The sequence below is a fragment of the Borostomias antarcticus genome (assembly GCF_949987555.1).
Source record: "Borostomias antarcticus genome assembly, chromosome: 14".
NCBI classification, from domain to species: Eukaryota; Metazoa; Chordata; class Actinopteri; order Stomiiformes; family Stomiidae; genus Borostomias; species Borostomias antarcticus.
In genome coordinates, this window is record NC_140247.1 from 13,890,375 (window position 1) to 13,915,130 (window position 24,756).

The 24,756-nt window shown below is 49.9% G+C and overlaps 2 protein-coding genes and 1 long non-coding RNA gene across 3 annotated transcripts in view; 2 read left to right on the forward strand and 1 right to left on the reverse strand.

The window, feature by feature from the left end:
• fbf1 (Fas binding factor 1) overlaps positions 1–17,740 on the forward strand; it is a gene marked incomplete at its 5' end in the record, with an annotated part of 19,314 nt that extends 1,574 nt beyond the window's left edge. The window contains 27 exons of the mRNA XM_084448493.1: positions 2,165–2,243; positions 2,836–2,899; positions 3,306–3,356; positions 4,032–4,161; positions 4,529–4,609; positions 5,305–5,358; positions 5,680–5,808; positions 5,914–6,058; positions 6,230–6,372; positions 6,575–6,668; positions 6,792–7,271; positions 7,552–7,667; positions 8,784–8,851; positions 9,423–9,467; positions 9,630–9,764; positions 10,325–10,425; positions 10,864–11,070; positions 12,043–12,150; positions 12,658–12,797; positions 13,419–13,537; positions 13,795–13,917; positions 14,149–14,334; positions 14,735–14,911; positions 15,381–15,518; positions 15,678–15,780; positions 16,899–17,020; positions 17,228–17,740. Of these exons, the coding sequence (XP_084304619.1) occupies positions 2,165–2,243; positions 2,836–2,899; positions 3,306–3,356; positions 4,032–4,161; positions 4,529–4,609; positions 5,305–5,358; positions 5,680–5,808; positions 5,914–6,058; positions 6,230–6,372; positions 6,575–6,668; positions 6,792–7,271; positions 7,552–7,667; positions 8,784–8,851; positions 9,423–9,467; positions 9,630–9,764; positions 10,325–10,425; positions 10,864–11,070; positions 12,043–12,150; positions 12,658–12,797; positions 13,419–13,537; positions 13,795–13,917; positions 14,149–14,334; positions 14,735–14,911; positions 15,381–15,518; positions 15,678–15,780; positions 16,899–17,020; positions 17,228–17,311 (3,422 nt within the window). The 3' untranslated portion in view covers positions 17,312–17,740. The remainder of the gene's footprint in view (positions 1–2,164; positions 2,244–2,835; positions 2,900–3,305; positions 3,357–4,031; positions 4,162–4,528; positions 4,610–5,304; positions 5,359–5,679; positions 5,809–5,913; positions 6,059–6,229; positions 6,373–6,574; positions 6,669–6,791; positions 7,272–7,551; positions 7,668–8,783; positions 8,852–9,422; positions 9,468–9,629; positions 9,765–10,324; positions 10,426–10,863; positions 11,071–12,042; positions 12,151–12,657; positions 12,798–13,418; positions 13,538–13,794; positions 13,918–14,148; positions 14,335–14,734; positions 14,912–15,380; positions 15,519–15,677; positions 15,781–16,898; positions 17,021–17,227) is intronic.
• Positions 17,741–18,184: 444 nt separating this feature from the next.
• LOC311317658 lies at positions 18,185–21,526 on the reverse strand. Its single transcript, XR_014630759.1, has 7 exons — positions 21,391–21,526; positions 20,794–20,853; positions 20,363–20,427; positions 19,746–19,810; positions 19,132–19,197; positions 18,814–18,879; positions 18,185–18,623 (listed from the first exon to the last, which is right to left on the reverse strand). It is a non-coding gene; the product is annotated as an uncharacterized lncRNA (long non-coding RNA).
• Positions 21,527–22,163: 637 nt separating this feature from the next.
• Positions 22,164–24,756, forward strand: part of LOC311317411 (sphingosine kinase 1-like) — a gene marked incomplete at both ends in the record, with an annotated part of 11,189 nt that continues 8,596 nt past the window's right edge. The window contains one exon of the mRNA XM_084448494.1: positions 22,164–22,602. Within this exon, the coding sequence (XP_084304620.1) occupies positions 22,164–22,602 (439 nt within the window). The remainder of the gene's footprint in view (positions 22,603–24,756) is intronic.

Sequence of the window (24,756 nt, forward strand, 5' to 3'; positions counted from 1 at the left end):
CTACTATGCACTACAAATAAAATGGGGATATTACATACTGCTGTATTTGGGTCATCTGTTTAAAAAATCTCACTACATGTGGATGTCAGCCTTGTCTATCAAGAGGTTCTGTAACAATATACACTATATGGACAAAAGTATTGGGCCACCTACACATTACATCACAGGAGCTTTTATGACATCCCATTCTAAATTCATAGGTATTAACATGGAGTTGGTCCCACTTGTGCAGCCATAACAGCTTCCACTCTTCTGGGAAGGCTTTTGGAGATTTTGGGGTGTCTGGGAATTTTTGCCCATTCATCCAGAAGAGCATTTGTGAGGTCTGACACTGATGTTGGACAAGAGGGCCTAGCCTAGCTCGCAATATCCATTCTAATTCATCCCAAAGGTGTTTGATGGGGTTGAGGTCAGGGCTCTGTGCGGGCCAGTCAAGTTCTTCCACACCAACCTCACCCAACCAGGCCTTTATGGACCTTGCTTTGTGCACAGTCTCTACACACAGGCCAAGACGTGCTACCAGGATACGGCTACCTACGTTAAATGTTTTTAATAAAAGTGTGTTAAATGACTAATGTAGGCGAAATGTAATTGCATTGCAGTTCCTACTGTAACTACAATGTTCACTGTACTGTCACGGTGGCAGGCTAGTTAATGTCAACTTTAGTAAAAAAGGGATAGCTAACAAATTCAGAATGATCGTTTTTCTCAGGGATTTTGGACTGCACCCCACGATGGCGGAAATGCTAACTTTTCAGCCATAACGTCATACCTCTCCACCATGGATGTATTAATAGAGCTCTCCACCAGCTTTGAACCTGAAACGCCACCTACTGTCCATTATCAGGAAACGCATCAAACGTGAACTAACTACTTTACCCACAATCCACTGCAAAATACAGACACTGAAGTACTAATCTTTAATCCGCATGTTTTTAAATCAGTGTTTTTGGCCGCAGTTTCCTCTTCAGCAGTTCTTCAACGTACTTTTAAGAAAATATTTAGTTTGAACACGCCTGGTTCCTACTGTGTAAATGGAAACACGGATGCACACGTTTATAGTTTGAACAGCCTTGTCCCTGGCGAGACTCGACTGTCCGATTGGAAGTGTGAAGACTGATTCAACGTGTTACTTTTCAATGCTGGGAATGAATCAAGCTCTGAAGCTGATATACTTGTCCAATATGATATTATTGTGAAAGTCGGACCGCGCTGTGATCTGCAGCAGCGGAGTTGGCAGGACTGCTGCACCTCGCTGTGGTTACCCATGGTGACGGGGACGCTGCTGAGCGGATTTGCTGCTCAGATTTAAGTCGCTAGGCTAACACTGCTAACGGAGCTAGTCTGTCTGCCGCAGGGATAGCACAACATGGTAAGTAGAGCTAGCATAGCTACCATAGTTGGGCCAGAACTAGCTAGAACCCATAACGAGAGTCAAGCATCAGAATTCTCATAAACGTTTGGTTTTGTAAAATATCTGAGCAATATCTGACCTCAAACAACATATCAATTGGATACTGAACGTCTGGCCAACACAACAGTAACACTACCCAGTGTAGTCATCAGCACATAACCTCAAAAAGCTTTCACCAACTAACACTATTGTAGAATCCCTTGCATGTGTTGTTCTGCTAGACTAGCTCTTCTCTGACCTGTTGTAATCTTCTCACAATTATATCTTTGCAGACTTCCAGGCAGAAGAAAGGAACACAAAGTAGGTTGGTTTATGTTGATTCACCAGTCCACACACAGTTGAGTCTAAACTCCACTCCAAGCCTGTCTGAACTGAATCTCTTGACTCCCCAGGCTCAGTAGATGACATACTGGAAGGTCTCCTGGGTGATGATGACGGTATGTGAAGTGCTACCTGTCCTGATACTTTACAAGCTCACATTTGACATGTCTAGATCTGTGACTAGGAGCTATCAACAGAGGTCGTGATTTCAGTAGGACACGCTGTGTTTGTCGTAATGAATGATTCAGATTCAGAGTTTATTCGTCACATACATAATACAACGTAGTGAAATGTAACAGTCGGCTCCATAGTAGGTGTACACACACAACAACAGACAAAAGCAATAACAGACAGAAACAATAGAAATAAACAATAGAATGTTGTAGTTAACAGAAGTACGTGATCACGGACGGTGTTGTTCTGTGATAGATTATCCGGTGGAGGTCAAGACTCCCGCCAGAGAGCCAGCCAGGCAGGGCGCCCCTCTGCCCACACGCAGCGGGAAACGGTGAGTCTCTCAGCCAATCACAACCTCCACTCCTCCCCTCAGAGAGGAGAGCAGACAGAGACGCCTCCCCTCAGAGAGAAGGAGCAAAGGAGAGAGAGTGTGAGGAAGGAAGGAGAGTCTTGAGATACAGCCTGAGGAGTGAAGGAGAGAGTATTGAGATACAGCCTGAGGAGTGAAGGAGAGAGGGAGCATTGAGATACAGCCTGAGGAGTGATGAAGAGAGTATTGAGATACAGCCTGAGGAGTGATGAAGAAAGTATTGAGATACACCCTGAGGAGTGAAGGAGAGTGTGAGCATTGAGATACAGCCTGAGGAGTGATGAAGAAAGTATTGAGATACACCCTGAGGAGTGAAGGAGAGAGTGAGTATTGAGATACAGTCTGAGGGATGAAGGAGAGAGAGTATTGAGATACAGCCTGAGGAGTGAAGAAGATAGCATTAAGATACAGCCTGAGGGATGAAGGAGAGTGTTGAGATACACCCTGAAGAAGGAAGGAGAGAGTATTGAGATGGGTGTATGTATCCTCACCTCAGCGACGCAGACAGACTGTCACAACCCAACGTGCTTGTTCTGTATCTTTCTCTCTCCAGCTCCCTATTGGACGATGACTTCTTCAGCAAACTGGCAGAGGAGGCCGCGAATGATGAGGATGAGGTAAGCTGACAGATAATACAGAAGGGATGAGATGGAGGGAGAGCGAGAGAAGACAAGTGGGTGGGAGAGAAAGAGAGGTGGGAGAGAGGGGGGAGTGGGTTTGTCTGTATGTATTTTGTTGTTGCAAAATGAATTGCTTCTCGAGGACATTAAAGTTTTCTGAATCTGAAACAGATAGGATTGGGCAGAGAGACACAGTGAGATGGGAGTGGGTGAGAGAGAGGGAGAGAGAGAAGGATGGGCAGAGAGAGAGACAGAGAGATGAGAGAAGGAGAGGGAAAGGGGAGTGGTGAGCGAGAGACAGAGAAAAGGGAGAGGGAGAGAGAAACCGGAGAGACAGAGGACAGTTTTGTCTGCACAGTAACCCTAATCTGTTCTGTCCTGTCTTCTCTCTGCTCTGCTCCAGGGCTCTGACGTGTCGGAGGCCGATCCCATGGCTCTGCTGGAGAGCATGAAGGTAACATTCTAGAACCCTCAGAGAGAAGGGAATTAGAGAGTTCTCGAACCCCAGAGAGAAGCTAACCAGAACATTCTAGAACCTTCAGACAGAAGGGAACCAGAACATTCTAGAACCCTCAGAGAGAAGGGAACCAGAACATTCTAGAACCCCTTAGAGGGAACAGGGAAGGGAACCAGAGGGTTCTAAAACCCCAGAGAGAAGGGAGGTGCTTGGGCAGGGAGTCTGCACATTACACAGCTCATAGTTTGCACATTATAAACTGTACGGTAAATTCTGCTAGACTCTAGTATCTAATGTATTTTTGTGTATAGTTGTGTATAATCGCTGTCCTAGGTGGATGTTTTTCTGTTTTAACACTAACACATTTACAATCTATAATCAATGTAACATAAATAGATCGATTAATTTACAGATTGGTTGGCTGGGTGGTTGGTTCATTGATTGATTGATTGATTGATTGATTGATTGATTGATTGATTGATTGATTGATTGATCGATCGATTGAGAATGACTGTTGTCCTATGACAAGGCTCTCTCTCTAGGGTTTCAGTTTGATCCTTGAGAAGGAGACAGACAGGTCCTTCCTCCATAATAACCCAGTCTGCTCTGCCTTAAGCAGCATGGCTGGACTGTGATGATGACCGTCTTCCTGTCTGCTCTGCATCTCCCCAGGATATGGACGACATGGACGCCGATCTGTTCACTCCCAGGAAGAAACCAGGCTCCGCCCCTGCTCAGAGCACAGGCTCGGAGGGAGGAGCCAGGAAAGCCCTTAAACCAGCAGGCAAGATCACAGGAACGGGTACATGGTTCTGTCTGGGTTCTGTGTAGATGTGAATGACATGGTTCTATGTGGGTTCTGTGTAGATGTGAATGGCTGGGTACATGGTTCTATCTGTGTACTACATGTGTGTAAATGTGAATGACTGGGTACATGGTTCTATCTGGGTAAAACGTGTGTAAAGTTTTGGGCGTTGAGTTCTATGCCCAAGTTTCTACCATTAGACCCAGAAGACATCCCCGGTGGTCCGAGGGTGACAGCTGGATTAGTGGTTCTCAAACCACTTCTGCTACACACACATGCTTTTCTCAGAATGACGGATCTAATGGATGTTGGCGTGGTATTGACCTGTGGTGTTGATGACTGATCTGAGTGTGTCTCTGTCCAGGTGAGGCTGGTATGGAGGGGAAGAAGCCCAGCTCTGCCCCTGCCTCCGGTGTGCGCGGCTATAAGAAGTTCAACTTCACCGGTAAGCCCTGTCTGTCTGTCTGTCTGTCTGTCTGGCAGTCTGTCTGTCTGGCAGTCTGGCAGTCTGTCCGACTGATTACCGGCTGGATGTCTCTCCTGAACATTCTGGCTGGCTGCCAGACAGTAGTGTGGTCCAGGATACGGAGGTATACAGAGTATACCCACTTCTTTACCACCACTGGTGTAAAAACTTGACTATTTCAGCAAATTCTCCATTAGAGTATACCCACTTCAGTCATGCTACGTTCACACCTACACGATTCACCGCCGATTCTTGCGGCGAGTTTACATTGGAAGTCAATACAATTTGCGTGAATTGGGCAGCACGCCGCAGCCACCTGGCCGGGCGGTGCGGTAGGAGCAAATCAGGCGGCGCGGCACGGGCGAACCACCGCCAGCGGCGAAACGCCAGAGTTGGATTTTCTCAACTTTTGCGGTGGATTTGTGCGGTGACCCACACATTTCAATATGCGGGCGCCGATCTGCGATGAAATTCCAGCGGTACCGCCGCTGGAATTTACACCGCCGGTACCGCCGAATTCTGCGGCGAGATCAGGGTGAACCCCGTGGCAGCATCAGCACTACACCGTTGCCAACTACCACAGCCTGTGACCCCACCTCAGCCATTATACTGGTGCCTTCATGTGTTAAATGTGTGCTGTTGTACATTGTTTCCTCGTTGCTGCATTGCTTCAGACGAGGATGATGATGGTGGTGGTAGTGATGACAGCCGAACACCTGACACAAAAGGTAACTAACTTATTGAGGCACCAGGTGGATTTGACAGTTGGACCTCACTCTTTTTAAAAGACTCACGTGAGACATGTGAAACATATAGAGTATGTGGTCGACTGTGAAATCCACTGAAGGGACTGGGGGAATACTATAGTTTAAATGGATTAACTTGGTAGAGCCCAGCACTGCCTCGGAGCCTGTCCAAACCAGTCGTTTCAGTCCAGATGTCTCCTCTTCCCTCTCCTCCCCTTTTCTCTCCCCTCCTTTCCTCCCCTCTCCTCCCATCTCACCCTCTTCTCCTACCTCATCTCCTTCCTTCTCCTCTCCTCTCCTCAGATCTGGACAACCCTTTGACTGAGAAGCCTGCAGAGCAGAGCACTAAGAAGCCTGCCCCTGCTCCTGGGCCTGGGAAACCCCTCCTGTCCCCCTCAGACTCCCCCATCATCAAGAAGAAGGAGAGCACTGGTGGGTGTCGTTGTTTTCTACATTGTAATGAAACATGAAACATCTCAGCGGGTTGTTGTCCTCTGTGTCTCTGTTACTGAACCCAGATGTGTGTTTGTCTGCCAGCTCCAGGGACGCAGGGACCAAAGAAGCGAGACGAGCTGACGTTTGACGACGACAAGGAGGATCTGATGGATGCTCTGGGCTTTGGAGAGAGCCCTAAGGAGAGTCCCAAGAAGAAGGAGACTGTCCACATTCCCAAGAAGGACAGGTAGGCCAGTCTCCAGTCTAAAGGCCATTTTCCCCCTTTTGAAAATATCTTACGGCACACACTGTCGCAAATAGTGAAATATTCTCCTCATTCAGATAGTGAAATATTCTCCTCATCTATAATTCCGACACTGTCGTCTCTCTGACCCCCCTCCCCAACCCCTCCCAACAGTGATGACCCCCCCCAGAGAGCCCGTACCAGGCTGGATGAGATCCTGGGCCGGGGCACCTCCCCCCGCCTGCTAGAGCGCCCCCCTACAGGCGAGAGGAAGGAACAGCAGCCTCAGCAGCAGCAGAAGACTTCCAACACTAAGGGTAGCAGCTAACTAACCCCTTTAGCTTTTAGCATAGCATAAACATGAGGTGATGGATGGGAATACAGCTAGCCCTTTAGCTTTTAGCTTAGTATAAATGTGAGGTGGTGGTTGAATGTTAGCTACTAGCTTAGCATCAACATAAAGAGGTGGAATAGAAGTAGTGGAGGCTGGCTGTTGATAATGGTGTTTCTCTGTCACAGACCCGTTCCTGGAGGATGATCTGACGTTTGGCTCCTACCAGCCCACCTTGGCTGCCACTCCCGAAGGACGGCATTCGCGAAGGCAGTCCGTCAGGTATGCTGTCCTCTTGCTCCAACGGTAGACGTTAGGGACGGCGCCCAAGGACACCTGGGTTCAATAACCGTGTTAGACAAACAAGATGTCTGCTCTCTCTCAAATGAACCTGTCATCCTCCAGATTCTCCACTGAGGACGTGAGTGCTGTCTCACCTGAGACGAAGCCTAAACCCTCCACCCCCTCCGCCTCCCGGCACCGAGCCGGAGCTGACTGGCTGGGTCTGAAGATGGACGACGACGATGATGCTGGTGGAGGAGAGGAAGAGAAGGTTAAAGAAACCAAGTCTGCCTCAGAGATCCCCTCCTCTTCTCCCTCACTGGAGAGAAAACCCCCTCTGACAGCCAAGCCCGTCTCAGAGACACCGGTACCAACCCCCAGCACCCCAACCACCTCCACTACAGCCGCCTCCTCCCAGCCCCCCCGGGCCCAGACTGTCCCCACCAGCCGCGGGAAGAAGGAGGCGGAGGAGGAAGACGATTGGCTTTCGGGGGCGTTGAGCAGGAGGAAGACCCAGGCAGTGTCGCGGCCGGGGGGCCAGAAGAGCCGCCAGGAGGAGGTCCTGGGTTCGGGAGAGGAGCTGGACCTCCACTCCTTCCTCAGGTGAGCCTTAAGATCAGAACGTTTTGATTGTTTCGGAACTGACAATTTGGAACGCTGAAAGTTCTAGAATCAACTTGTCAAATCTAATGGAAAGACTTACGACGAGACGAATGTCCTTGAACTAGTGTCTCGTCCCGGCTGTTGAATGTGAACCCGGCTTCAGACAAACAGGGACGGGTGAACACGAAACAGCCCCAGTACTTAGTTTTAACAGCCCCAGTACTTAGTATTAACAGCTGCAGTACTTTATTAACTTGGCAGACGGTGTTTTGTTCTCCAGTAAACCTGGCTCCTCCAGTAAACCTGGCTCCTCCCCAGCCTCCAGGAGAAGGGAGGAGGCTCAGCCCAGCCCTCCTCCTCACTCTGCCCCCGCCAGAGAGGATCCATCCAGGCCTGGTACGTCTCCCCGAGCCCACCATCCAGACATCCAGCCACGCCCACAGCGCCCCCTATATGTAAAGAACCAAAATCATAGCCCGTTTCTACCAACCGGTTTGAGCCGTTCTTTGCGTTTCAACTGCAAAAAAAAAAAACTGGTCACTATGGAATTGCGCGTCCCATATTCTCCCTCAGAAAACAAACCTGGCGGAAATGTTAGCTGGTTCGTAAAAAGGTTTGCTGGTTTGCCGGCTCAGAACTGGAACCGGCGTGGAACCAACGGCTCAGAACTTGAACCGGCGTGGAACCAACTCCTTCCAAAACAAATAATTGTTTGAATCCTTGTTGTGATACCAAGCTACCAGTTACACAACTTTTTGTCATAATGTTGCCGATAGTCAAGTTAGAAAATCAAACTACAGTCCTCAGATGAAGGCCCGGTGGTGGCTAGTTCCTCCCAGACTCACACACAGACTCTCTCCCTTCCCTGTAGAGACTATCCAGCCATCCCTCTCCTCTCAGCCTCACCCCTCTCCTCACCCCTCCTCTCAGCCTCACCCCTCTCCTCACCCCTCCTCTCAGCCTCACCCCTCTCTTCAGCCTCTCCCCCACTCCTCTCATCCATCGTCTTCTTCTCCTCAGTCCTCCTCCACCATCGTCCAACACGCACCCACACCTGCCCCCTCTCCTCACCCAGACTCACCCCTCTTCTCCACACTCCCCACAACCTCCGCTGTTAGGGCTAGCCTTCCCCAGCCCCGACCCCAGCCTCAGTCCCAGCCCCACCAGTACTCTCCCCTGCAGGACCCTGGGGCCCCAGGGTGGTCCAGTCGGGCTGAGCTGCCCCCCAGCTGCCCCGGCCCCCAGTGGCAGCCTGTGTCCGGCCCTGGACCCGGCTCCCTGCCCGCCATGCTACCAGGCTCCATGTGGTGTAGGTACTCACCTCAGACAAGCCCCCTAGTGGTGTAGGTACTCCCCTAAGACACGCCCCCTAGAGAAGCACTAGAGTAGGAGTACTGTAACTGTACACTAACAATCTCCACTTCTCCGCTCCTGTCTCTGGCTTCTCGCGGTCAACATTCCCTGTGGTCGTGTCCGGTGGGTCTCATGCTGTCGGCGTGTCCCCGTCCTCAGCACCCCAACACGGCCTGATCCAGACCAGCGCTCCCAGCATGCCCGGCGTGCCCTCTGCCCAACCGCAGGTACACCTACGCCTGTCCACTGTAGCCTGTAGAGACTGATCTCATATGGTACCTACCTACCTACCAGTTAGGGTTGCAAATTTCAAGGAATTTCATTAATCGATAACTGTTAACCTTAACAAACGATAGTTGATTAATTGATAACAACGTCCCACGCCGGACTGCGCTTTGCTCGTTTCATTTTTGTGTCTTCTTCCGCTGTGTCATTGAAATTTCCCAGCATCCCAATTAGCCTTTACTACATGGCGGGGCGCCCTCATGTGCAGTCAGACCTTAAATCATGATTACATTACATTTCCCGTTGATAACGTTCGTTCCCAAAAAATAAAGTTCCATTCGCAGTAGAACGTGTGAGGAGCTGGTACTAAGCTCTGGTTAGCTCCTGCCCAAGTCAAGCTCTGGAACATACAACTACCCACCTCCTCCACGCAATAAGTTAATGTGGCCTCAGAGAAGCTGAGAACCATTTACACCCAGATAGACATGAGAACCATTACACCCAGATAGACATACTGTGATGTGTAAATAAATTGTGGGGGAAAAAATGTTTGAGTATCATATCCTCCTACAGGTGTCTCTGTCTGCTGACAGCCTCCAGCTCCTACTGCAACAGCAGGTGAGAAGAGCCACCTGACAACGCATCACCAGTATCAGATCAGTGGAAAGCAAACTCACTGACTGCTGACTCAACAGTATTCATCTCTGTCTTATTCTGTCTCTCTCTCTCTCTCTCTCTCTCTCTCTCTCTCTCTCTCTCTCTCTCTCTCTCTCTCTCTAGTTGGTGCAGTCCCAGCTGCTGGGGCTAGGGGGTGCTGTGGGTGTGGGCGGGCTGCAGAGACAGCAGCAGCAGAAGGAGGAGCAGCAGCTGGACTTCCAGACCCTACAGGCTCGCATCATCCACCTGGAGGGACAGGTAGACGGAAGGAAGAGAGTGGAGAAGAGAGGAGGAGGGGAGGAGAGGAGAGGAGGAGGAGAGGAGGAGGGACAGGTAGATGGAGAGAGGAGGAGAGAGGAGGAGGGACAGGTAGATGGAGAGAGAAGGAGGGACAGGTAGATGGAGAGAGGAGGAGAGAGGAGGAGGGACAGGTAGATGGCGAGAGGAGGAGGAGAGGAGGAGGAGGGACAGGTAGATGGAATGAGGAGAGGGGAGGAGAGAGAAGGAGGGACAGGTAGATGGAGAAAGGAGGAGGAGAGGGGAGAGGTGGGGGAGAGACCGGAGGGGTGGTCTATAACAGTAGAGTACAGTAGAGTGTAGTGGAGTAGAATAGGATAGATCAAAATACATGTTTTTATTCTCCTACTTCTACGTACCTCTCATCTGCAGCATTTAGAACTGCGCTGAGCCCAGCTCTGACTCTGACACTCTGACTGTGTGTGTGTGTGTGTGTGTGTGTGTGTGTGTGTGTGTGTGTGTGTGTGTGTGTGTGTGTGTGTGTGTGTGTGTGTGTGTGTGTGTGTGTGTGTGTGTTCTAGGTGAGAACTCTGCAGCTAGAGAGAGACCAGACTCAGATGCTGCTGGAGAGCGTCCAACAGAGACACAAGCAGGACACCGAGCTGATGGAAAACACACACAGGTAGAGAGACATAGAGAACATACAGGTAGAGGAGAAAGAGAGAGAGAGACATAGAGAACATACAGGTAGAGGAGAGAGAGAGAGAGAGAGAGAGAGAGAGAGAGACAGAGAACATACAGGTAGAGAGACATAGAGAACATACAGGTAGAGGAGAGAGAGAGAGAACTCACAGGTAGAGAGACATAGAGAACATACAGGTAGAGGAGAAAGAGAGAGAGAGAGACATAGAGAACATAACAGGTAGAGGAGAGAGAGAGAGAGAGAACATACAGGTAGAGAGACATAGAGAACATACAGGTAGAGGGGAGAGAGAGACATAGAGAACATACAGGTAGAGAGACACAGAGAACGTACACAGATAGAGAGACATAGAGAACACACAGGTAGGGGAGAGAAATGTGTGTGTGTGTGTATTTATGTGTGTGTGTGTGTCCCCAGGGCCCGTGTGAAGCTGCTGGAGGAGTCGGCGTGTCAGCGCGAGCTGCGGGCGCAGCAGGAGAGCGAGGACCTGGCGGAGCGGCTGGCGGCTCTGACCCGTCTGGGGGAGCAGGAGAGGAGCGAGCTGCAGGTCCGGCACCAGCGCCGCCTTGACCAGGCCCAGCAGGACCGCGACCGCGAGGTGGAGCGGCTCCGGGACCTGCAGAGGTGTGTGTGTGTGTGTGTGTGTGTGTGTGTGTGTGGTTGGCGGGCGGGGGGGGGGGTCAGCACAAGTAGGTTAACCTGCATTAAAGACTAATCAAGAATGAAGGGTCATGGTCATGGACAGGGTCAGGGTTAAGGCCAGTTCATAGTTCAGAGGTCAGGGAGCAGACGTCTGGCCAGTCCGCACTCGTTAATCTTTTCATAGTTCAGTCGTACCGATGCATACGTTCAGCTGGACGTTACAGATCAAAAAAGGACGTATTCCCATCAGAAAACAGTTTAAATCTCTGGCTCATTACGACATGGTGATTCCCAGGGGAGAACGTTAGTTTATGAGATCTGGGAAAGTAATTAATTCACACAAACAGCGCGTGTCCAGTGCTGTCATGCCAAAACAAATGCTGGCTAGTTGAGCTTGGTCTAGCTAGTTGAGAGCTTGGTTTAGCTGGTCTAGCTAGTTGAGAGCTTGGTCTAGCTAGTTGAGAGCTTGGTCTAGCTGGTCTAGCTAGTTGAGAGCTTGGTCTAGCTAGTTGTGAGCTTGGTCTAGCTAGTTGAGAGCTTGGTTTAGCTGGTCGAGCTAGCTCCCAACGTTAGCAACCAGCTCCCAACTTGCTAACGTTCATGGACGAGGTTTTCAATTCTAATAGACGTATTTTTAATTCAAATTACTTACAAACATTGATATTATATGTTTACTGACATCAGTGACAAGTTAACTAGCGAGCTATCAACAAATAAAATGGTCGCAAAATGTTATTAGACAATCAGACTTTTTACCAGACACATTTTAGCAGCCGGGACACATTTTGGCATGACAGTGCCACACACCGGTACGCAAACGCTAGGTACGCGCGGTCACAAAGATGGAGCTCAGCGCGGACAGGCCAGAGCAGACCCCACTTTAGTCCGCTCGGCTCGGAGATTCAGATCCCATACCCGGTCAGTGACACCCGTAGTCCACTTCCTGTTGAGCAGGAAGTCCATCCTGGAGATGAAGAAGGACCATGAGGAGCAGGTCCAGAGGCTGAAGAGGCTGAAGGAGGAGGAGATCGACGCTGTGACCAGTGCCACCTCACAGACCAGGTCACTCACCCACCCAACCACCTCAACTACCGCTACATACTATCACCCAACCACCTCAACTACCGCTACATACTATCACCCAACCACCTCAACTACCGCTACATACTAACACCCAAACCACCTCAACTACCGCTACATACTAACACTCAACCACCTCAACTACCGCTACATACTAACACTCAACCACCTCAACTACCGCTACATACTAACACTCAACCACCTCAACTACCGCTACATACTAACACCCAACCACCTCAACTACCGCTACATACCAGACCAGGTCACTCACCCAAACCACCTCAACTACCGCTACATACCAGACCAGGTCACTCACCCAACCACCTCAACTATACCACTACATATTCACACTCGAACACTTTTACAACACACACACACACACACTCACACATACGTACACACTGCTTAAGATAGCCTTGGTCAGTATCATCACACACTTACTCAATAACTGTGTGTGTGTGTGTGTGTGTGTGTGTGTGTGTGTGTCAGGTCTCTGACGGTGGTTATCGAGCAGATGGAGCAGTTCTCTCACAGGCTGGGGGACCTGTCGTCTCGGGTGGAGAGCACCCACGAACACACCACCCAGGGCCTGGAGCAGGGGACACGCCAGAGAGACGAACAGCTACGAGGTACACACACACACACACACCACCCAGGGCCTGGAGCAGGGGACACGCCAGAGAGACGAACAGCTACGAGGTACACACACACACACACACACAACACCAAGGGCCTGGAGCAGGGGACACGCCAGAGAGACGAACAGCTACGAGGTACACACACACACACACACAACACCAAGGGCCTGGAGCAGGGGACACGCCAGAGAGACGAACAGCTACGAGGTACACACACACACACACACACAACACCAAGGGCCTGGAGCAGGGGACACGCCAGAGAGACGAACAGCTACGAGGTACACACACACACACACCACCCAGGGCCTGGAGCCGGGGACACGTCAGAGAGACGAACAGCTACGAGGTACACACACACACACCACCCAGGGCCTGGAGCAGGAGACACGCCAGAGAGATGAACAGCTATGAGCTACACCCACACATTCGAGGTACACACACACACACACACACCACCCAGGGCCAGAGAGAGGCGGACAGAGAATAGGCCATGAAGTCCAAAACAGTGAACTTATCCTTTACAGTAAGTTGTGTGTGCGTGCGTGCGTGCGTGCGTGTCTGTGTGCGTGTGTGTGTGTGTGTGCGTGCGTGCGTGCGTGTATGTGTCAGTCATGCAGGAGCGTCTGGGCCAGCAGCAGAGGGTGCTGGTGGAGGAGAGGAGTCGTCTCCAGGAGGTCATCGCTAAGATGGACACCCAGCTGGCCGAGCAGCAGAGACAGCTGGAGAAGGTCTGGACACTCGACTCACTCATTCACTCATTCACTCATGTCCACATCAACACAAACACAAAGGACATAAACACTAACAATGCCGTCAGACATTGGGAGTCAGTTACATAAGTGCCTAGTTAGCCTCACATTGTTATATTGTGTGTGTGTGTGTGTGTGTGTGTGTGTGTGTGTGTGTGTGTGTGTGCGTGTGTGCGTGTGTGCGTGCGTGCGTGCGTGCGTGCGTGTGCGTGTGTGTGTGTGTGTGTGTGTGTTAGGAGCGTTGGAGGGCAACAGCAGAGCAGGCCAAGGCGGAGTCTCTCCAGAGAGGCGTGGAGGAGGAGCGGAGGTCGCTGACCCAGCACATCACCATGGAGAGGGAGGAGCTGGAGAGAGCCAAGGTGGGGCGGGGGGTCTGGGGGTGGTCCTAGAGCGGGGGTGGGGGGTGAGTTGTGTTAGGGGGCTGGTTAGGGCTGGGGGGGAGGGGCAGGTTTACTGTCTTAGGCCTCTGCTGCAATTCTACCAGACTAGACAACCAACTCTGACCAACATCCTTGACCATCTCTCTGTCCTCCCTTCCTTCCACCCACCTCTCTCCCCCCTCTCCTCCGTCTCTCCCCCCTCACACCCAGACGGCGCTGCTGGAGGAGCAGCAGGAGGTGATGAGGAGCTGTGCGGAGGAGAGGAGGAAGCTGGCGGCAGAGAGGAGTCAGTTCTACGCCCAGGACAAGGAGAGACAGACCCGGGCGGAGAGAGAGGCCAGCCGCGCCCTGGAGAGACACGCCCACAGAGAGGACTCCATCATCAGCATGGCTCAGGTACCGGGAGAGGAGAGGAGAAAAGGAGGAGGGGAGGAGAGGAGGAAGAGAGGGGAGGAAAGGAGAGGAGGAAGAGAGGGGAGGAGGGAGGAGATGAGGGCTAGCAGCGCTCTGGAGAGAGATCCACTCGTGTGAATACTACCATTCCTTGTTGGTTATTACTTGGTTCAATGTTGGTTATTACTTGGTTGATAGTTGGTTATTAACTTGTGTGAATACTACCATTGCTTGTTGGTTATTACTTGGTTCATTGTTGGTTAATACTTGGTTCATTGTTGGTTATTAATTGGTTCATTGTTGGTTATTAATTGGTTCATTGTTGGTTAATACTTGATTCATTGTTGGTTAATACTTGGTTCATTGTTGGTTATTAATTGGTTCATGTTTGTGTCCCTCACAGGAGCAGGCGGGTCTGAAGCTGCAAGCGGGAGAGCTGAAGCAGAGGGAGGAGTCTGTGGCGCGAGAGAGGGAGGAGCTACAGAGGCAGAGGGAGGAGCTAGGCAGGGAGAAGGAGGGGCTGAGCAGCATGGTGCTGGGGCTAAAGACACGCGTTCAGGAGGTGGAGGCCCTCAGCAAGGTCACTACTACACATACACACACTACTGCACACACACTCACTACACAAAAAAAAACACTACACTTTACTACACGCACACACACACACACACACTATACTCTACTACACACGCTCAGGAGGTGGAGGCTTTCAGCAAGGTCTGGACCACCACACACACACACACACACACACACACACACACACACACACAAACACTACTGCACACACACTACTACTGCACTCTACCCTACCAGTCACCCTAATCCACCTGCCTATTCCACACCTGTTTGTGTATACGCACTGTGACCAACCTTGCTGTGTGTGCGTGCGTGTATGTGTGTGTGTGTGTATGTGCACATTTGTGCGTGTATGTGTGTGTGTATGCGCGCGTGTTTGTTTTGGTGTGTGTGCGCGCGTGTGTGTGTGCGCGCGTATGTGTGTGTGTGTGTATGCGCGTGTGTGTGCGTGTGTGTGTGTGTGTGTGTGTTAGCTGGCCTCAGAGCGGTATGAGGAGGGGGAGCGTGCGCTGCAGGAGGCCCGTCAGGTGGAGCTGGAGCACCAGGCCCGTCTCCGGACCGTCCACGCCCGGGCGGAGCAGCTGCGCACGCAGGAGAAACACCTGCACCAGGTAGGGAGGGGGCGGGTGCCTGCGTGTGTGTGTGTGTGTCCGTCCTTGTCGTGTGTGAACAGGGAAAGGCACATTGATTCGCCGCCGCTATGTGTGAGTTCCACCGCGTTCCAGTACCTCGGCGTTCTGACCCGTGCTGTGCTCTGGCTCCCCCTGCAGGAGAGAGCGAGGATGACAGAGCAACGCAGAGAGATGGAGAGGCTGAGGCAGAGTCTGCCCATCCCCCCCCTACCTCACACCCTGGCCCCCATATTCACCACAGGTCAGTCTCTCTACCTCACATCCCATATTCACCACAGGTCAGTCTCTCTACCTCACACCCTGGCCCCCATATTCACCACAGGTCAGTCTCTACCTCACACCCCATATTCACCACAGGTCAGTCTCTCTACCTCACACCCCATATTCACCACAGGTCAGTCTCTCTACCTCACACCCCATATTCACCACAGGTCAGTCTCTCTACCCCACACCCCATATTTACCACAGGTCAGTCTCTACCTCACACCCCATATTCACCACAGGTCAGTCTCTCTACCTCACATCCTGCCCCTCTTATTCACCACAGGTCAGTCTCTGTGACTGACCTGTGTACCAACAGGCCTTCCTCAAGCTGGGTTCATATACAACAGCCGAGACCAGACGCCAGTTCGAGAACGTCCGTCTTAGAGTGAACCTGGAAAACTGCTTTAGAACTTTTCAGAGTTTGTTCCGATTAACCCCTTCACGTCTGTTGTACGTGACCCTGGCTTAACTGGCCAGGAGAATCTGGACCAGGCCATACCTGCCTGTCAGCGAGTCAGAGGCAGTGTTGTACTCAAGTCCAGGACTCAGACTTGAGTTGCAATTTTCGGGACTCGTGACTTGACTCGGTCTCTGAACATTGGGGACTCGTGACTCGGAGGCTTCTTCGATGACTCGTGACTCGACTCGGACTCGAGCACTGGGGACTGAAGACTCGACTCGGACTCGAGAGTGACTCGACTACAACACTGGTCAGAGGTGTTGTACATACCTGGGTTATACCGTTTGCCTCTGCTGTGCCTTTAAAAAAAAAATCTTCTTGCCAGTTGAGGTGCGGGTAAATGGACTGCATAGCGCTTTTATCTGAAGCGCTTTACAATGAAGGCCTCTCATATTCACCCATTCACACACATACACACACCAATGGCGGCAGCTCCGATGCAAGGTGCTAGCCTACTGATTGGGAGCAATTTGGGGTTCAGTGTCTTGCCCAAGGACACTTCGACATGTCAGGAGGATCCGGGATTCGAACCGCCGACCCACTGTACCTCCTGAGCTACAGCCGCCCTGTATTCCTTTTTCATATGCGATGTACTTACAACGTGAGCGTGACCTTCACTCCTCCATTGTCCCCAGACTTCAGCCCGGTGCTGGCCACTCCCCCCCAGCTGACCTCCACCCTGACCTTCGCCCCTCTGAGTCCCGGGGCCACCGAGCTGCAGGCCAGGCTGGCCCTGCTCCGACACACCGCTGAGAAGGTGACCAGCAGTCTTTATCATAGTATCATACAGTAGTGTTTATCATGTACCTGTGGAATGACTAGCTTCTCAGCTGGTTTAGAGTATTGATTAGAGTACAGGAATTGAAGTCTGTGACATGTAAGAATAAGTGGCCTAATATCACTCCAGTCCATTTGGTAGTGGAGTTGGCGTAGCTCCACGTTAACCTCTACTCTCTCCTCCTAGGACCGAGACTTCCTACAAGATGAGCAGTTCTTCCTGGACGCCCTGAAGAAAGCTCCCTACAACTCAGCCTTCCACACCCACTGACCCCCGAACCCCAGCAGTGAACACGTCACCTGTGCCATTAAACTTGAATCAAAGCCATCTCAAATACTGATGTGATTAAAAAAAACTATCATTCCAACAGGATAAAACCATGCATAGAGCATTATTTATTCTGTACAGCACTGTGTGCTAAATTTACTTGTATGAACAGTGCTATATAAATAAAGTTTACTATGCAGCTGAGCCCTGGTAAGATTGTAGCTTGTATTAAATCCTTGGCATGCCTGAATCTAACCAGAGGTGGTGTCCTCTCTGTAGTGCCGACTGCTGGGTTCCCATGTTCTTATAGGCTTTGACAAACTGGGACAATTTCTCACTCGACAAATGTACATATATATGCAAATTGCTTTGGAAAAGTGTCCAACTTTGCGTGTCTGTATGTAGTTTTTGTAAGAGGGTCTTGTACAGATCCTGACACAAGGGCCAGTAAACATCACTGTACAAAATGTGTACGTCTAATCTTTTTATATGCAGCTGGGGCAAGTTTTTTTATTTTTTTATTTAAACAATATAGCCAACTCGAACTACAATAAATTTGTTGGAAAGACTTGTTGGTGATTCATGTTTTGCTCCATGTACATCTGTTATGCATACTGTCTCATTATGGTCACGAGGAACTATTGCTTCAACAAGGTTTCTTCTTTCAGAACAGCCTGACCAATATCCGATACTCTGTAGATACAACATAAAATAGGCTACCTATAAAATGACCTTCATTAGATATTTAAAAAGCATGTTATTTAAATTGGCAATATTAATGACTTATGAAAAGTCAGACCAAAGTGAGGAATCACAAGTTGTTAGTAAATGATGGAAGAGGCATAGACTAGATATCGTTCAGTCTTTATATCAACATGTTTGTTTTCACTTTTACAGGCCAACGTACTTTTTTTTATAATTCGCCTCCCTCCCCGCTCTAGGCTAAAGAGGTACAAACCCATCACAGGTGGAAAAAGGTGACAAGCGTACAAACCCATACATGCAGATCAAACAAATGACAGCATTTTGGATTAAAAACAGCCATTTTCACAAAGGTGACAAGTCTGCACCCCTGTATATAATCTATTGGGCCCATTTCTTCCACAGCTGATCCATGCATAGAAAGAGCTGGCATTCAAACGCACTGCTTTCCACACTTCACGTGTTCCATTTCGGTTGCATTGCGCCTTCCCCATACAGTTGCCCCTCTTCTCTTCGATAGCAGCGGGGGATGGGAGCGCACAGTGCCAGTGTCAAAGCATGGGGTGGTTAATCTGGTCAGGTTCTCCATGGACCGTCCTTACACACCAACCACCTGGAAATGAATAACCATTAGTGAGCCAGGGTTGACAGTTGTGTTTACTGTGCATCTGACTAGCTTTTCACAAGTCTCAGGTTACCATAGAGTCAACAGCAGTTCAGACAGGGATAACTTCTCTCATCACAGGCTTGTGGGGAACTACACAGCACAACTACACAAAACCAGGAAATGTTTGTTTAGTTACCTGGGCTCCACTAGTCATGGTTGACAACCCATAATCCCTCCAGGGCCGCACACGTTCCAGGAACATCTGTAGAGGATGACATGCATTAGTATTCAGATCCTACATTGGTATTTGAGCTGGATAGATTAGTTGGGACCGTGGTTAATGTTCCTCAGAACAGCTTTGACCATCGTCAGTTGTCGCATCTGACTAGCTTTTCACAAGTCTCAGGTTACCATAGAGTCAACAGCAGTTCAGACAGGGATAACTTCTCTCATCACAGGCTTGTGGGGAACTACACAGCACAACTACACAACCAGGAAATGTTTGTTTAGTTACCTGAGCTCCACTAGTCATGGTTGACAACCCATAATCCCTCCAGGGCCGCACACGTTCCAGGAACATCTGTAGAGGATGACATGCATTAGTATTCAGATCCTACATGGGTATTTGAGCTGGATAGATTAGTTGGGACCGTGGTTAATGTTCCTCAGAACAGCTTTGACCATCGTCAGTTGTCGCATCAGACGGCACTTCCTATGCAGCCATTTCATCAGTGGAACAGAAGATATCCGGGGCAAAAGACCAGACCAACTAAAATAAGATTGGGGGTGAGTCGTCGTGAGGCTGGCTGATGTTTGGGGGTGGGGCCCATACTTTGAATATACAAGTTAAATGCATGCGTTAGGTTTTTGTTGCACCATTCTATACTCATGAATAGAAAATAAATGTTTAAATTACAATCTGCTGGGATCACCATTCACCTTAATGTTTTATGCAGATGTGTGCATGGTACATTACACTAAAAGACTGTATATGCAAAGGCTGTCTAAGCCTCAATTGGCAGGTATAATTCTCATTTACCAGAGATTCAGCTGGTAACCTAAAAAGAATGACCCTTCTTGTGGGGTCATCTATATTAAGTAAATCTACATGTCATTGACTTCAATTACCTGGTCTCCACTTGTGTTGGTGACAACCCAATGAATTATTTCAGGGCCGCATGTTCCAGGAACATCTGTAGAGGATGACACATAAGCATTCAGATCCTACATGGGTATTTGAGCTAGATAGATTAGCTGGGACCGTGGTTAATGTTCCTCAGAACAGCTTTGACCATCGTCAGTTGTCGCATCAGACGGCACTTCCTATGCAGCCATTTCATCAGTGGAACAGAAGATATCCGGGGCAAAAGACCAGACCAACTAAAATAAGATTGGGGGTGAGTCGTCGTGAGGCTGGCTGATGTTTGGGAGTGGGGCCCATACTTTGAATATACAAGTTAAATGCATGCGTTAGGTTTTTGTTGCACCATTCTATACTCATGAATAGAAAATAAAATGTTTAAATTACAATCTGCTCGGATCACCATTCACCTTAATGTTTTATGCAGATGTGTGCATGGTACATTACACTAAAAGACTGTATATGCAAAGGCTGTCTAAGCCTCAATTGGCAGGTATAATTCTCATTTACCAGACATTCAGCTGGTGAGCTAAATAGAATCAGACCCTTCTTGTGGGGTATCTATATAAAACAAGTAAATCTACATGTCATTGACTTCAATTACCTGGTCTCCACTCGTGTTGGTGACAACCCAATGAATTACTCCAGGGCCGCATGTTCCAGGAACATCTGTAGAGGATGACATATTAGCATTCGGATCCTACATGGGTATTTGAGCTGGATAGATAAACTGGGACCGTGTTTAATGTTCCTCAGAACAGCTTTGACCATCGTCAGTTGTCGCATAAGACGGCACTTCCTATGCAGCAATTTCATCAGTGGAACAGCAGAGGGCACCAGAAACAGCACTAGAGGGGAAGAGTCATCAGCCTGGAAACCCAGCCCAGGATTAATTCTCTTCACCATCGTAGCATTATTAAAGTTATCCATCTACACAATCAAGTCCAGAGAACGATTCGTGGGCAGTACTTTCAGGCGGGTTGCCAGGCTGAAGGACCCGTATAGAACCCATGGCTTTGAAACACGAGCACTCACCTTGCCAGCTTCACATCCTGCAGTTTGGCGTCCCGTCTTTAGCCTGTCCAGAACTCACTCCTACAAGTCAGAAAATAGTCTATTTAGATGCAAGTCTCGATACTTCAGTTGTTACCGTGTAGCTTTAAGGTTCACCATTGTCAGCTTCACGCCCGAGTTAACCGTTAGCGTTACACGAGTTAATTATCCCTGCAGCCACAATTTAAAAAGGTGAGCCAGCCATCAGGTTAATTGGATGGTCATTCTAGTATGCTAGAGAACTTAGAACTATATCATCTCCGGGACTGAAAACATCATGGCATGTCCGGATCGTGAGATTCACAAGGTGGTCTTAACCTAATTAGCCAGCAAGCTAACATCACCCGAGAATGAAATTGGATGAGCAGGATCCTATTTCCAAATACGCATGAAATCCGACGGTATGACTGGCTTGTTAGCAAGCAAGCAACGTGTTAAAAGTTATGTGCATGCACTTATCCTGATAGCTGGGCGTTGGGAGTTCAAGGCTAACCTAGCCTAGCTCGCAGAAGCTAGCCAACTGCACGTGGTGCCATAAAGTTGTTAGCGAATAACTGCAGAATTTACAAAGATACTCACAACAGCTGACTCTCTCTCACGGTGGCTGGCCGAATTTAGCCTCGACGTAAAACATAGTCGAAGCATTACCAAAAGATACACAGAATAATTTCATTCGAAGAACTGGAGGCTTCTCTTTACCCGCAGAGAAATACTGATTTGGACCGAAGAAGAAGAGGTTGAACAAGAGCCGGCGCGTCATTTTATACGCTGGAACGCGTCATCAGCCACGTGACCGGTCGCCGAGGGCCACACGTGACGTGACGTCATTAATTCATTTCAGCCGTGGAAATTTTCAATGTGACTTTTTGAATCTATCTAATATTAATGTAGCCTACCGTAGGCTAATATGCAGTTGGTGCTTTTATGATAATTCACTTGATGATTTTTCACATGGATCATGTCGTTGTTGATAGATCGTATTGGACTTCAGCGTTCATCATTTATCTTTGGGGTGTTTTCTCATGATATTTTCCTCATTTTCGTCATGAAGTTAGGCTAGGCTACTAAATATATAAGTTTAGATCATAGGCTATATCTGCCTATTAAAGCAGTAGAAGCGAGTTGTGGTTTAAGCATCCTAGTCTAACTTTTGACTGCCTTGATCCACTTGGCTAATGATCCGCCTTGACCCACTAATGATCCACCCCCCACTTCGCCTGTCTCTCTGATGTAGGAACACGGACCATACCGTGCCATTCCCGTTTCAGTCACTAGGGAGAGACCTCTATGAAGAACAGCTGTTTGATCAGCCTCCCGCCAGTAGCGCTCTGCCCGGTCCTCCGCCGAACGGGATGGAGAAAGACGCCCCTCCACCGGACCCGTCCCGTCAGTGTAACGGGGTCGCGGATGGCGTGCTGTACGGAGAATTCACAGACGCGACCAACGCAAACGTCAGGTATTCGGTGAGCCTGACGGAGACGGAGCTCACCGTCCAAAAGATCGCCGCTCTTTTACCGGAATGGGACACGGTGGTTTTCAGTTTGACCGACTGTATCGGCTGCAGGACGCATCGAGGGCGAGGGGAGGAGAGCGCGGGCGGCGGGGCTGCCTACTTCACCGCGTATTTCTACGGTTTGAAGCGGCGGTGGATAGCGGGCCCGGCCCGGCAGAGAGAGGAGCGGTGTTTTCGGGTCACAGTGGACCGGGACCCTCTCGCGAACCTGCGGGAAGCAGAGCGATGGGCGCGTGCCATCAGAGGAGCCTCGATCAAGCAGATCCCGCGACGAGACGGTGAGAAGAAACCGTTCACCTACATAGACTAATTTCCTCTGGTGAGAGACAGTAAGCATATTTGATTATGACTGATTATGCATGACTTTCCACATTGTCTATGATATAGGCTATATATTTTTAGTTATATAGTCTATGATATAGGCCTAGATGTTTATGTTTTCTATTCATGGTTTAAGTTCAGGAAGAAGAGCACTTCATGAAGTTTTTGATCTCGCTCTCGAGGTTAACTTTTTGCAGCCTTAGTCACGATACCTCGCCCTACCAGTCCAGCAGCAGGTGTACAGGATGGACCTGCCTGACAAGCGGCAGGTCCATCCTGCATTAACATGCGGCCTGCATGTTAACCTGCATTAACATGCATTAACATGCGGCCTGTCTGTCTGTCTGTCTGTCTGTCTGTCTGCCTGCCTGCCTGCCTGCCCATCTGTCTGTCTGTCTGTCTGTCTGTGTCTGTCTGTCTGTCCGTCTGCCTGTCCGTCGTTCTGTCTGTCTGTGTCTGTCTGTCTGTCTGTATGGGAGCCTTCAGTAGAAAGGAATGTTGAGAGCCAAATTTGACAAGGTAGACTTTCATTCATCAAAGCTAACCTGCTTTACCTGCTGCTGGGAGAGCAGTTCGCACACACACACGCACACACACTTGCACGCACACACACACGTGCACACACATACACACACCTGTCTTATTAAAACATACCGCGTTGGCCTATGAATCATTAACTTATTCAGAGGTGAACTGGACGCCATTGTTAAAATACTGTCAGAGAGCTCTTGTATGCGATGGCCGCCTGACTCTGTCAGGCCGGATCACTTCCTCCTGGTTGTGTGCGTTGATGTGTCGGAGAACCTGAGGGCTTCAGCCAGAGTTTCAGCAAACCACAAGGTCACAGTCGCATAGCACCGTAGGCACTCATGCAAATAGAACCAGTACCCTCTGAAAAAATATTTTCCATAGAACCATTTTCAGGTCCGTATGGTTCTAAAGAACCCTTTTCAGTTCAGGTCTGTATCGTTTTATACAGAATCCTTTTTGGGCCACAAAGAACCATGTAGGGTTCCAAACAGCAGCTTGGAGAGCCGAGGAGGGTTCTATGGTGAAGTTTATGGGTCTTTCAGAGGGTTCTGTTTCAAATGGTTCTCTATAGAGGCCTTTTTAGACGTTACACCATTTCTTTCATCTCTAAGGAACTTTAATAGGCAGAAGAGCGTGGTCACAATTAGAGCTTCTATCCCAAACCTGACTACTCTCCTTCTCTCTCTCTCTCTCTCTCTCTCTCAATTCTGTTCATGCCTGTTTAAAGTGGGCTGACTGGAGTTAGTGAGGCAGCTCTGATCTCGTATCTGGTGGTGATGATGATGATGATGATGATGAGTTTTGCCAGCCTCTGGGCTGCAGAGGCGGAGGGTTCTAGGGTCAGGGAGATAAGTGTGAACCTTGACCTCAGGCACCATATGCAGAACGCTGAACCGACTCCGTCTGAATATCATCGGACTAAATCGAATTGATTTCATCCACGGATCCAGAAGGAATCGTAGCCTACGTTCCAAAAGCGTTTCCTTCTTTTTATTTTGTCATCAAATTATTGAGGAGCACCATCCTCCTCCTCCTCCTCCTCCTCCTCCTCCTCCTCACTGGCCAAGCCTCCAGTGGTAACTCCCACGCTGTGCATTCCTTGGTGACATGCTAGTACGATGTAGTCTGCTCTGCCAGGATAACCGACACTAAGGCCTCGACCCCACCCCCTGCCAGGAGAACCAACACTAAGGCCTCGCCCCCGCCCCCTGCCAGGAGAACCGACACTAAGGCCTTGTCCCCACCCCACCCTCGGCCAGGAGAACCGACACTAAGGCCTCCCCCCTGCCCCCTGCCAGGAGAACCGACACCAAGGCCTCGCCCCCGCCCTCGGCCAGGAGAACCGACACAAAGGCCTCGCCCCCGCCCCCTGCAAGGAGAACCGACACCAAGGCCTCGCCCCCACCCCCTGCCAGGATAACCGACACCAAGGCCTCGCCCCGCCCCCTGCCAGGAGAACCACCAAGACCTCGCCCCTGCCAGGAGAACCACCAAGGCCTCGCCCCTGCCAGAAGAACCACCAAGGCCTCGCCCCGGGGCTCCAGACCAACTCTGCTGCGTCAGAGACGGAACAGAGGATA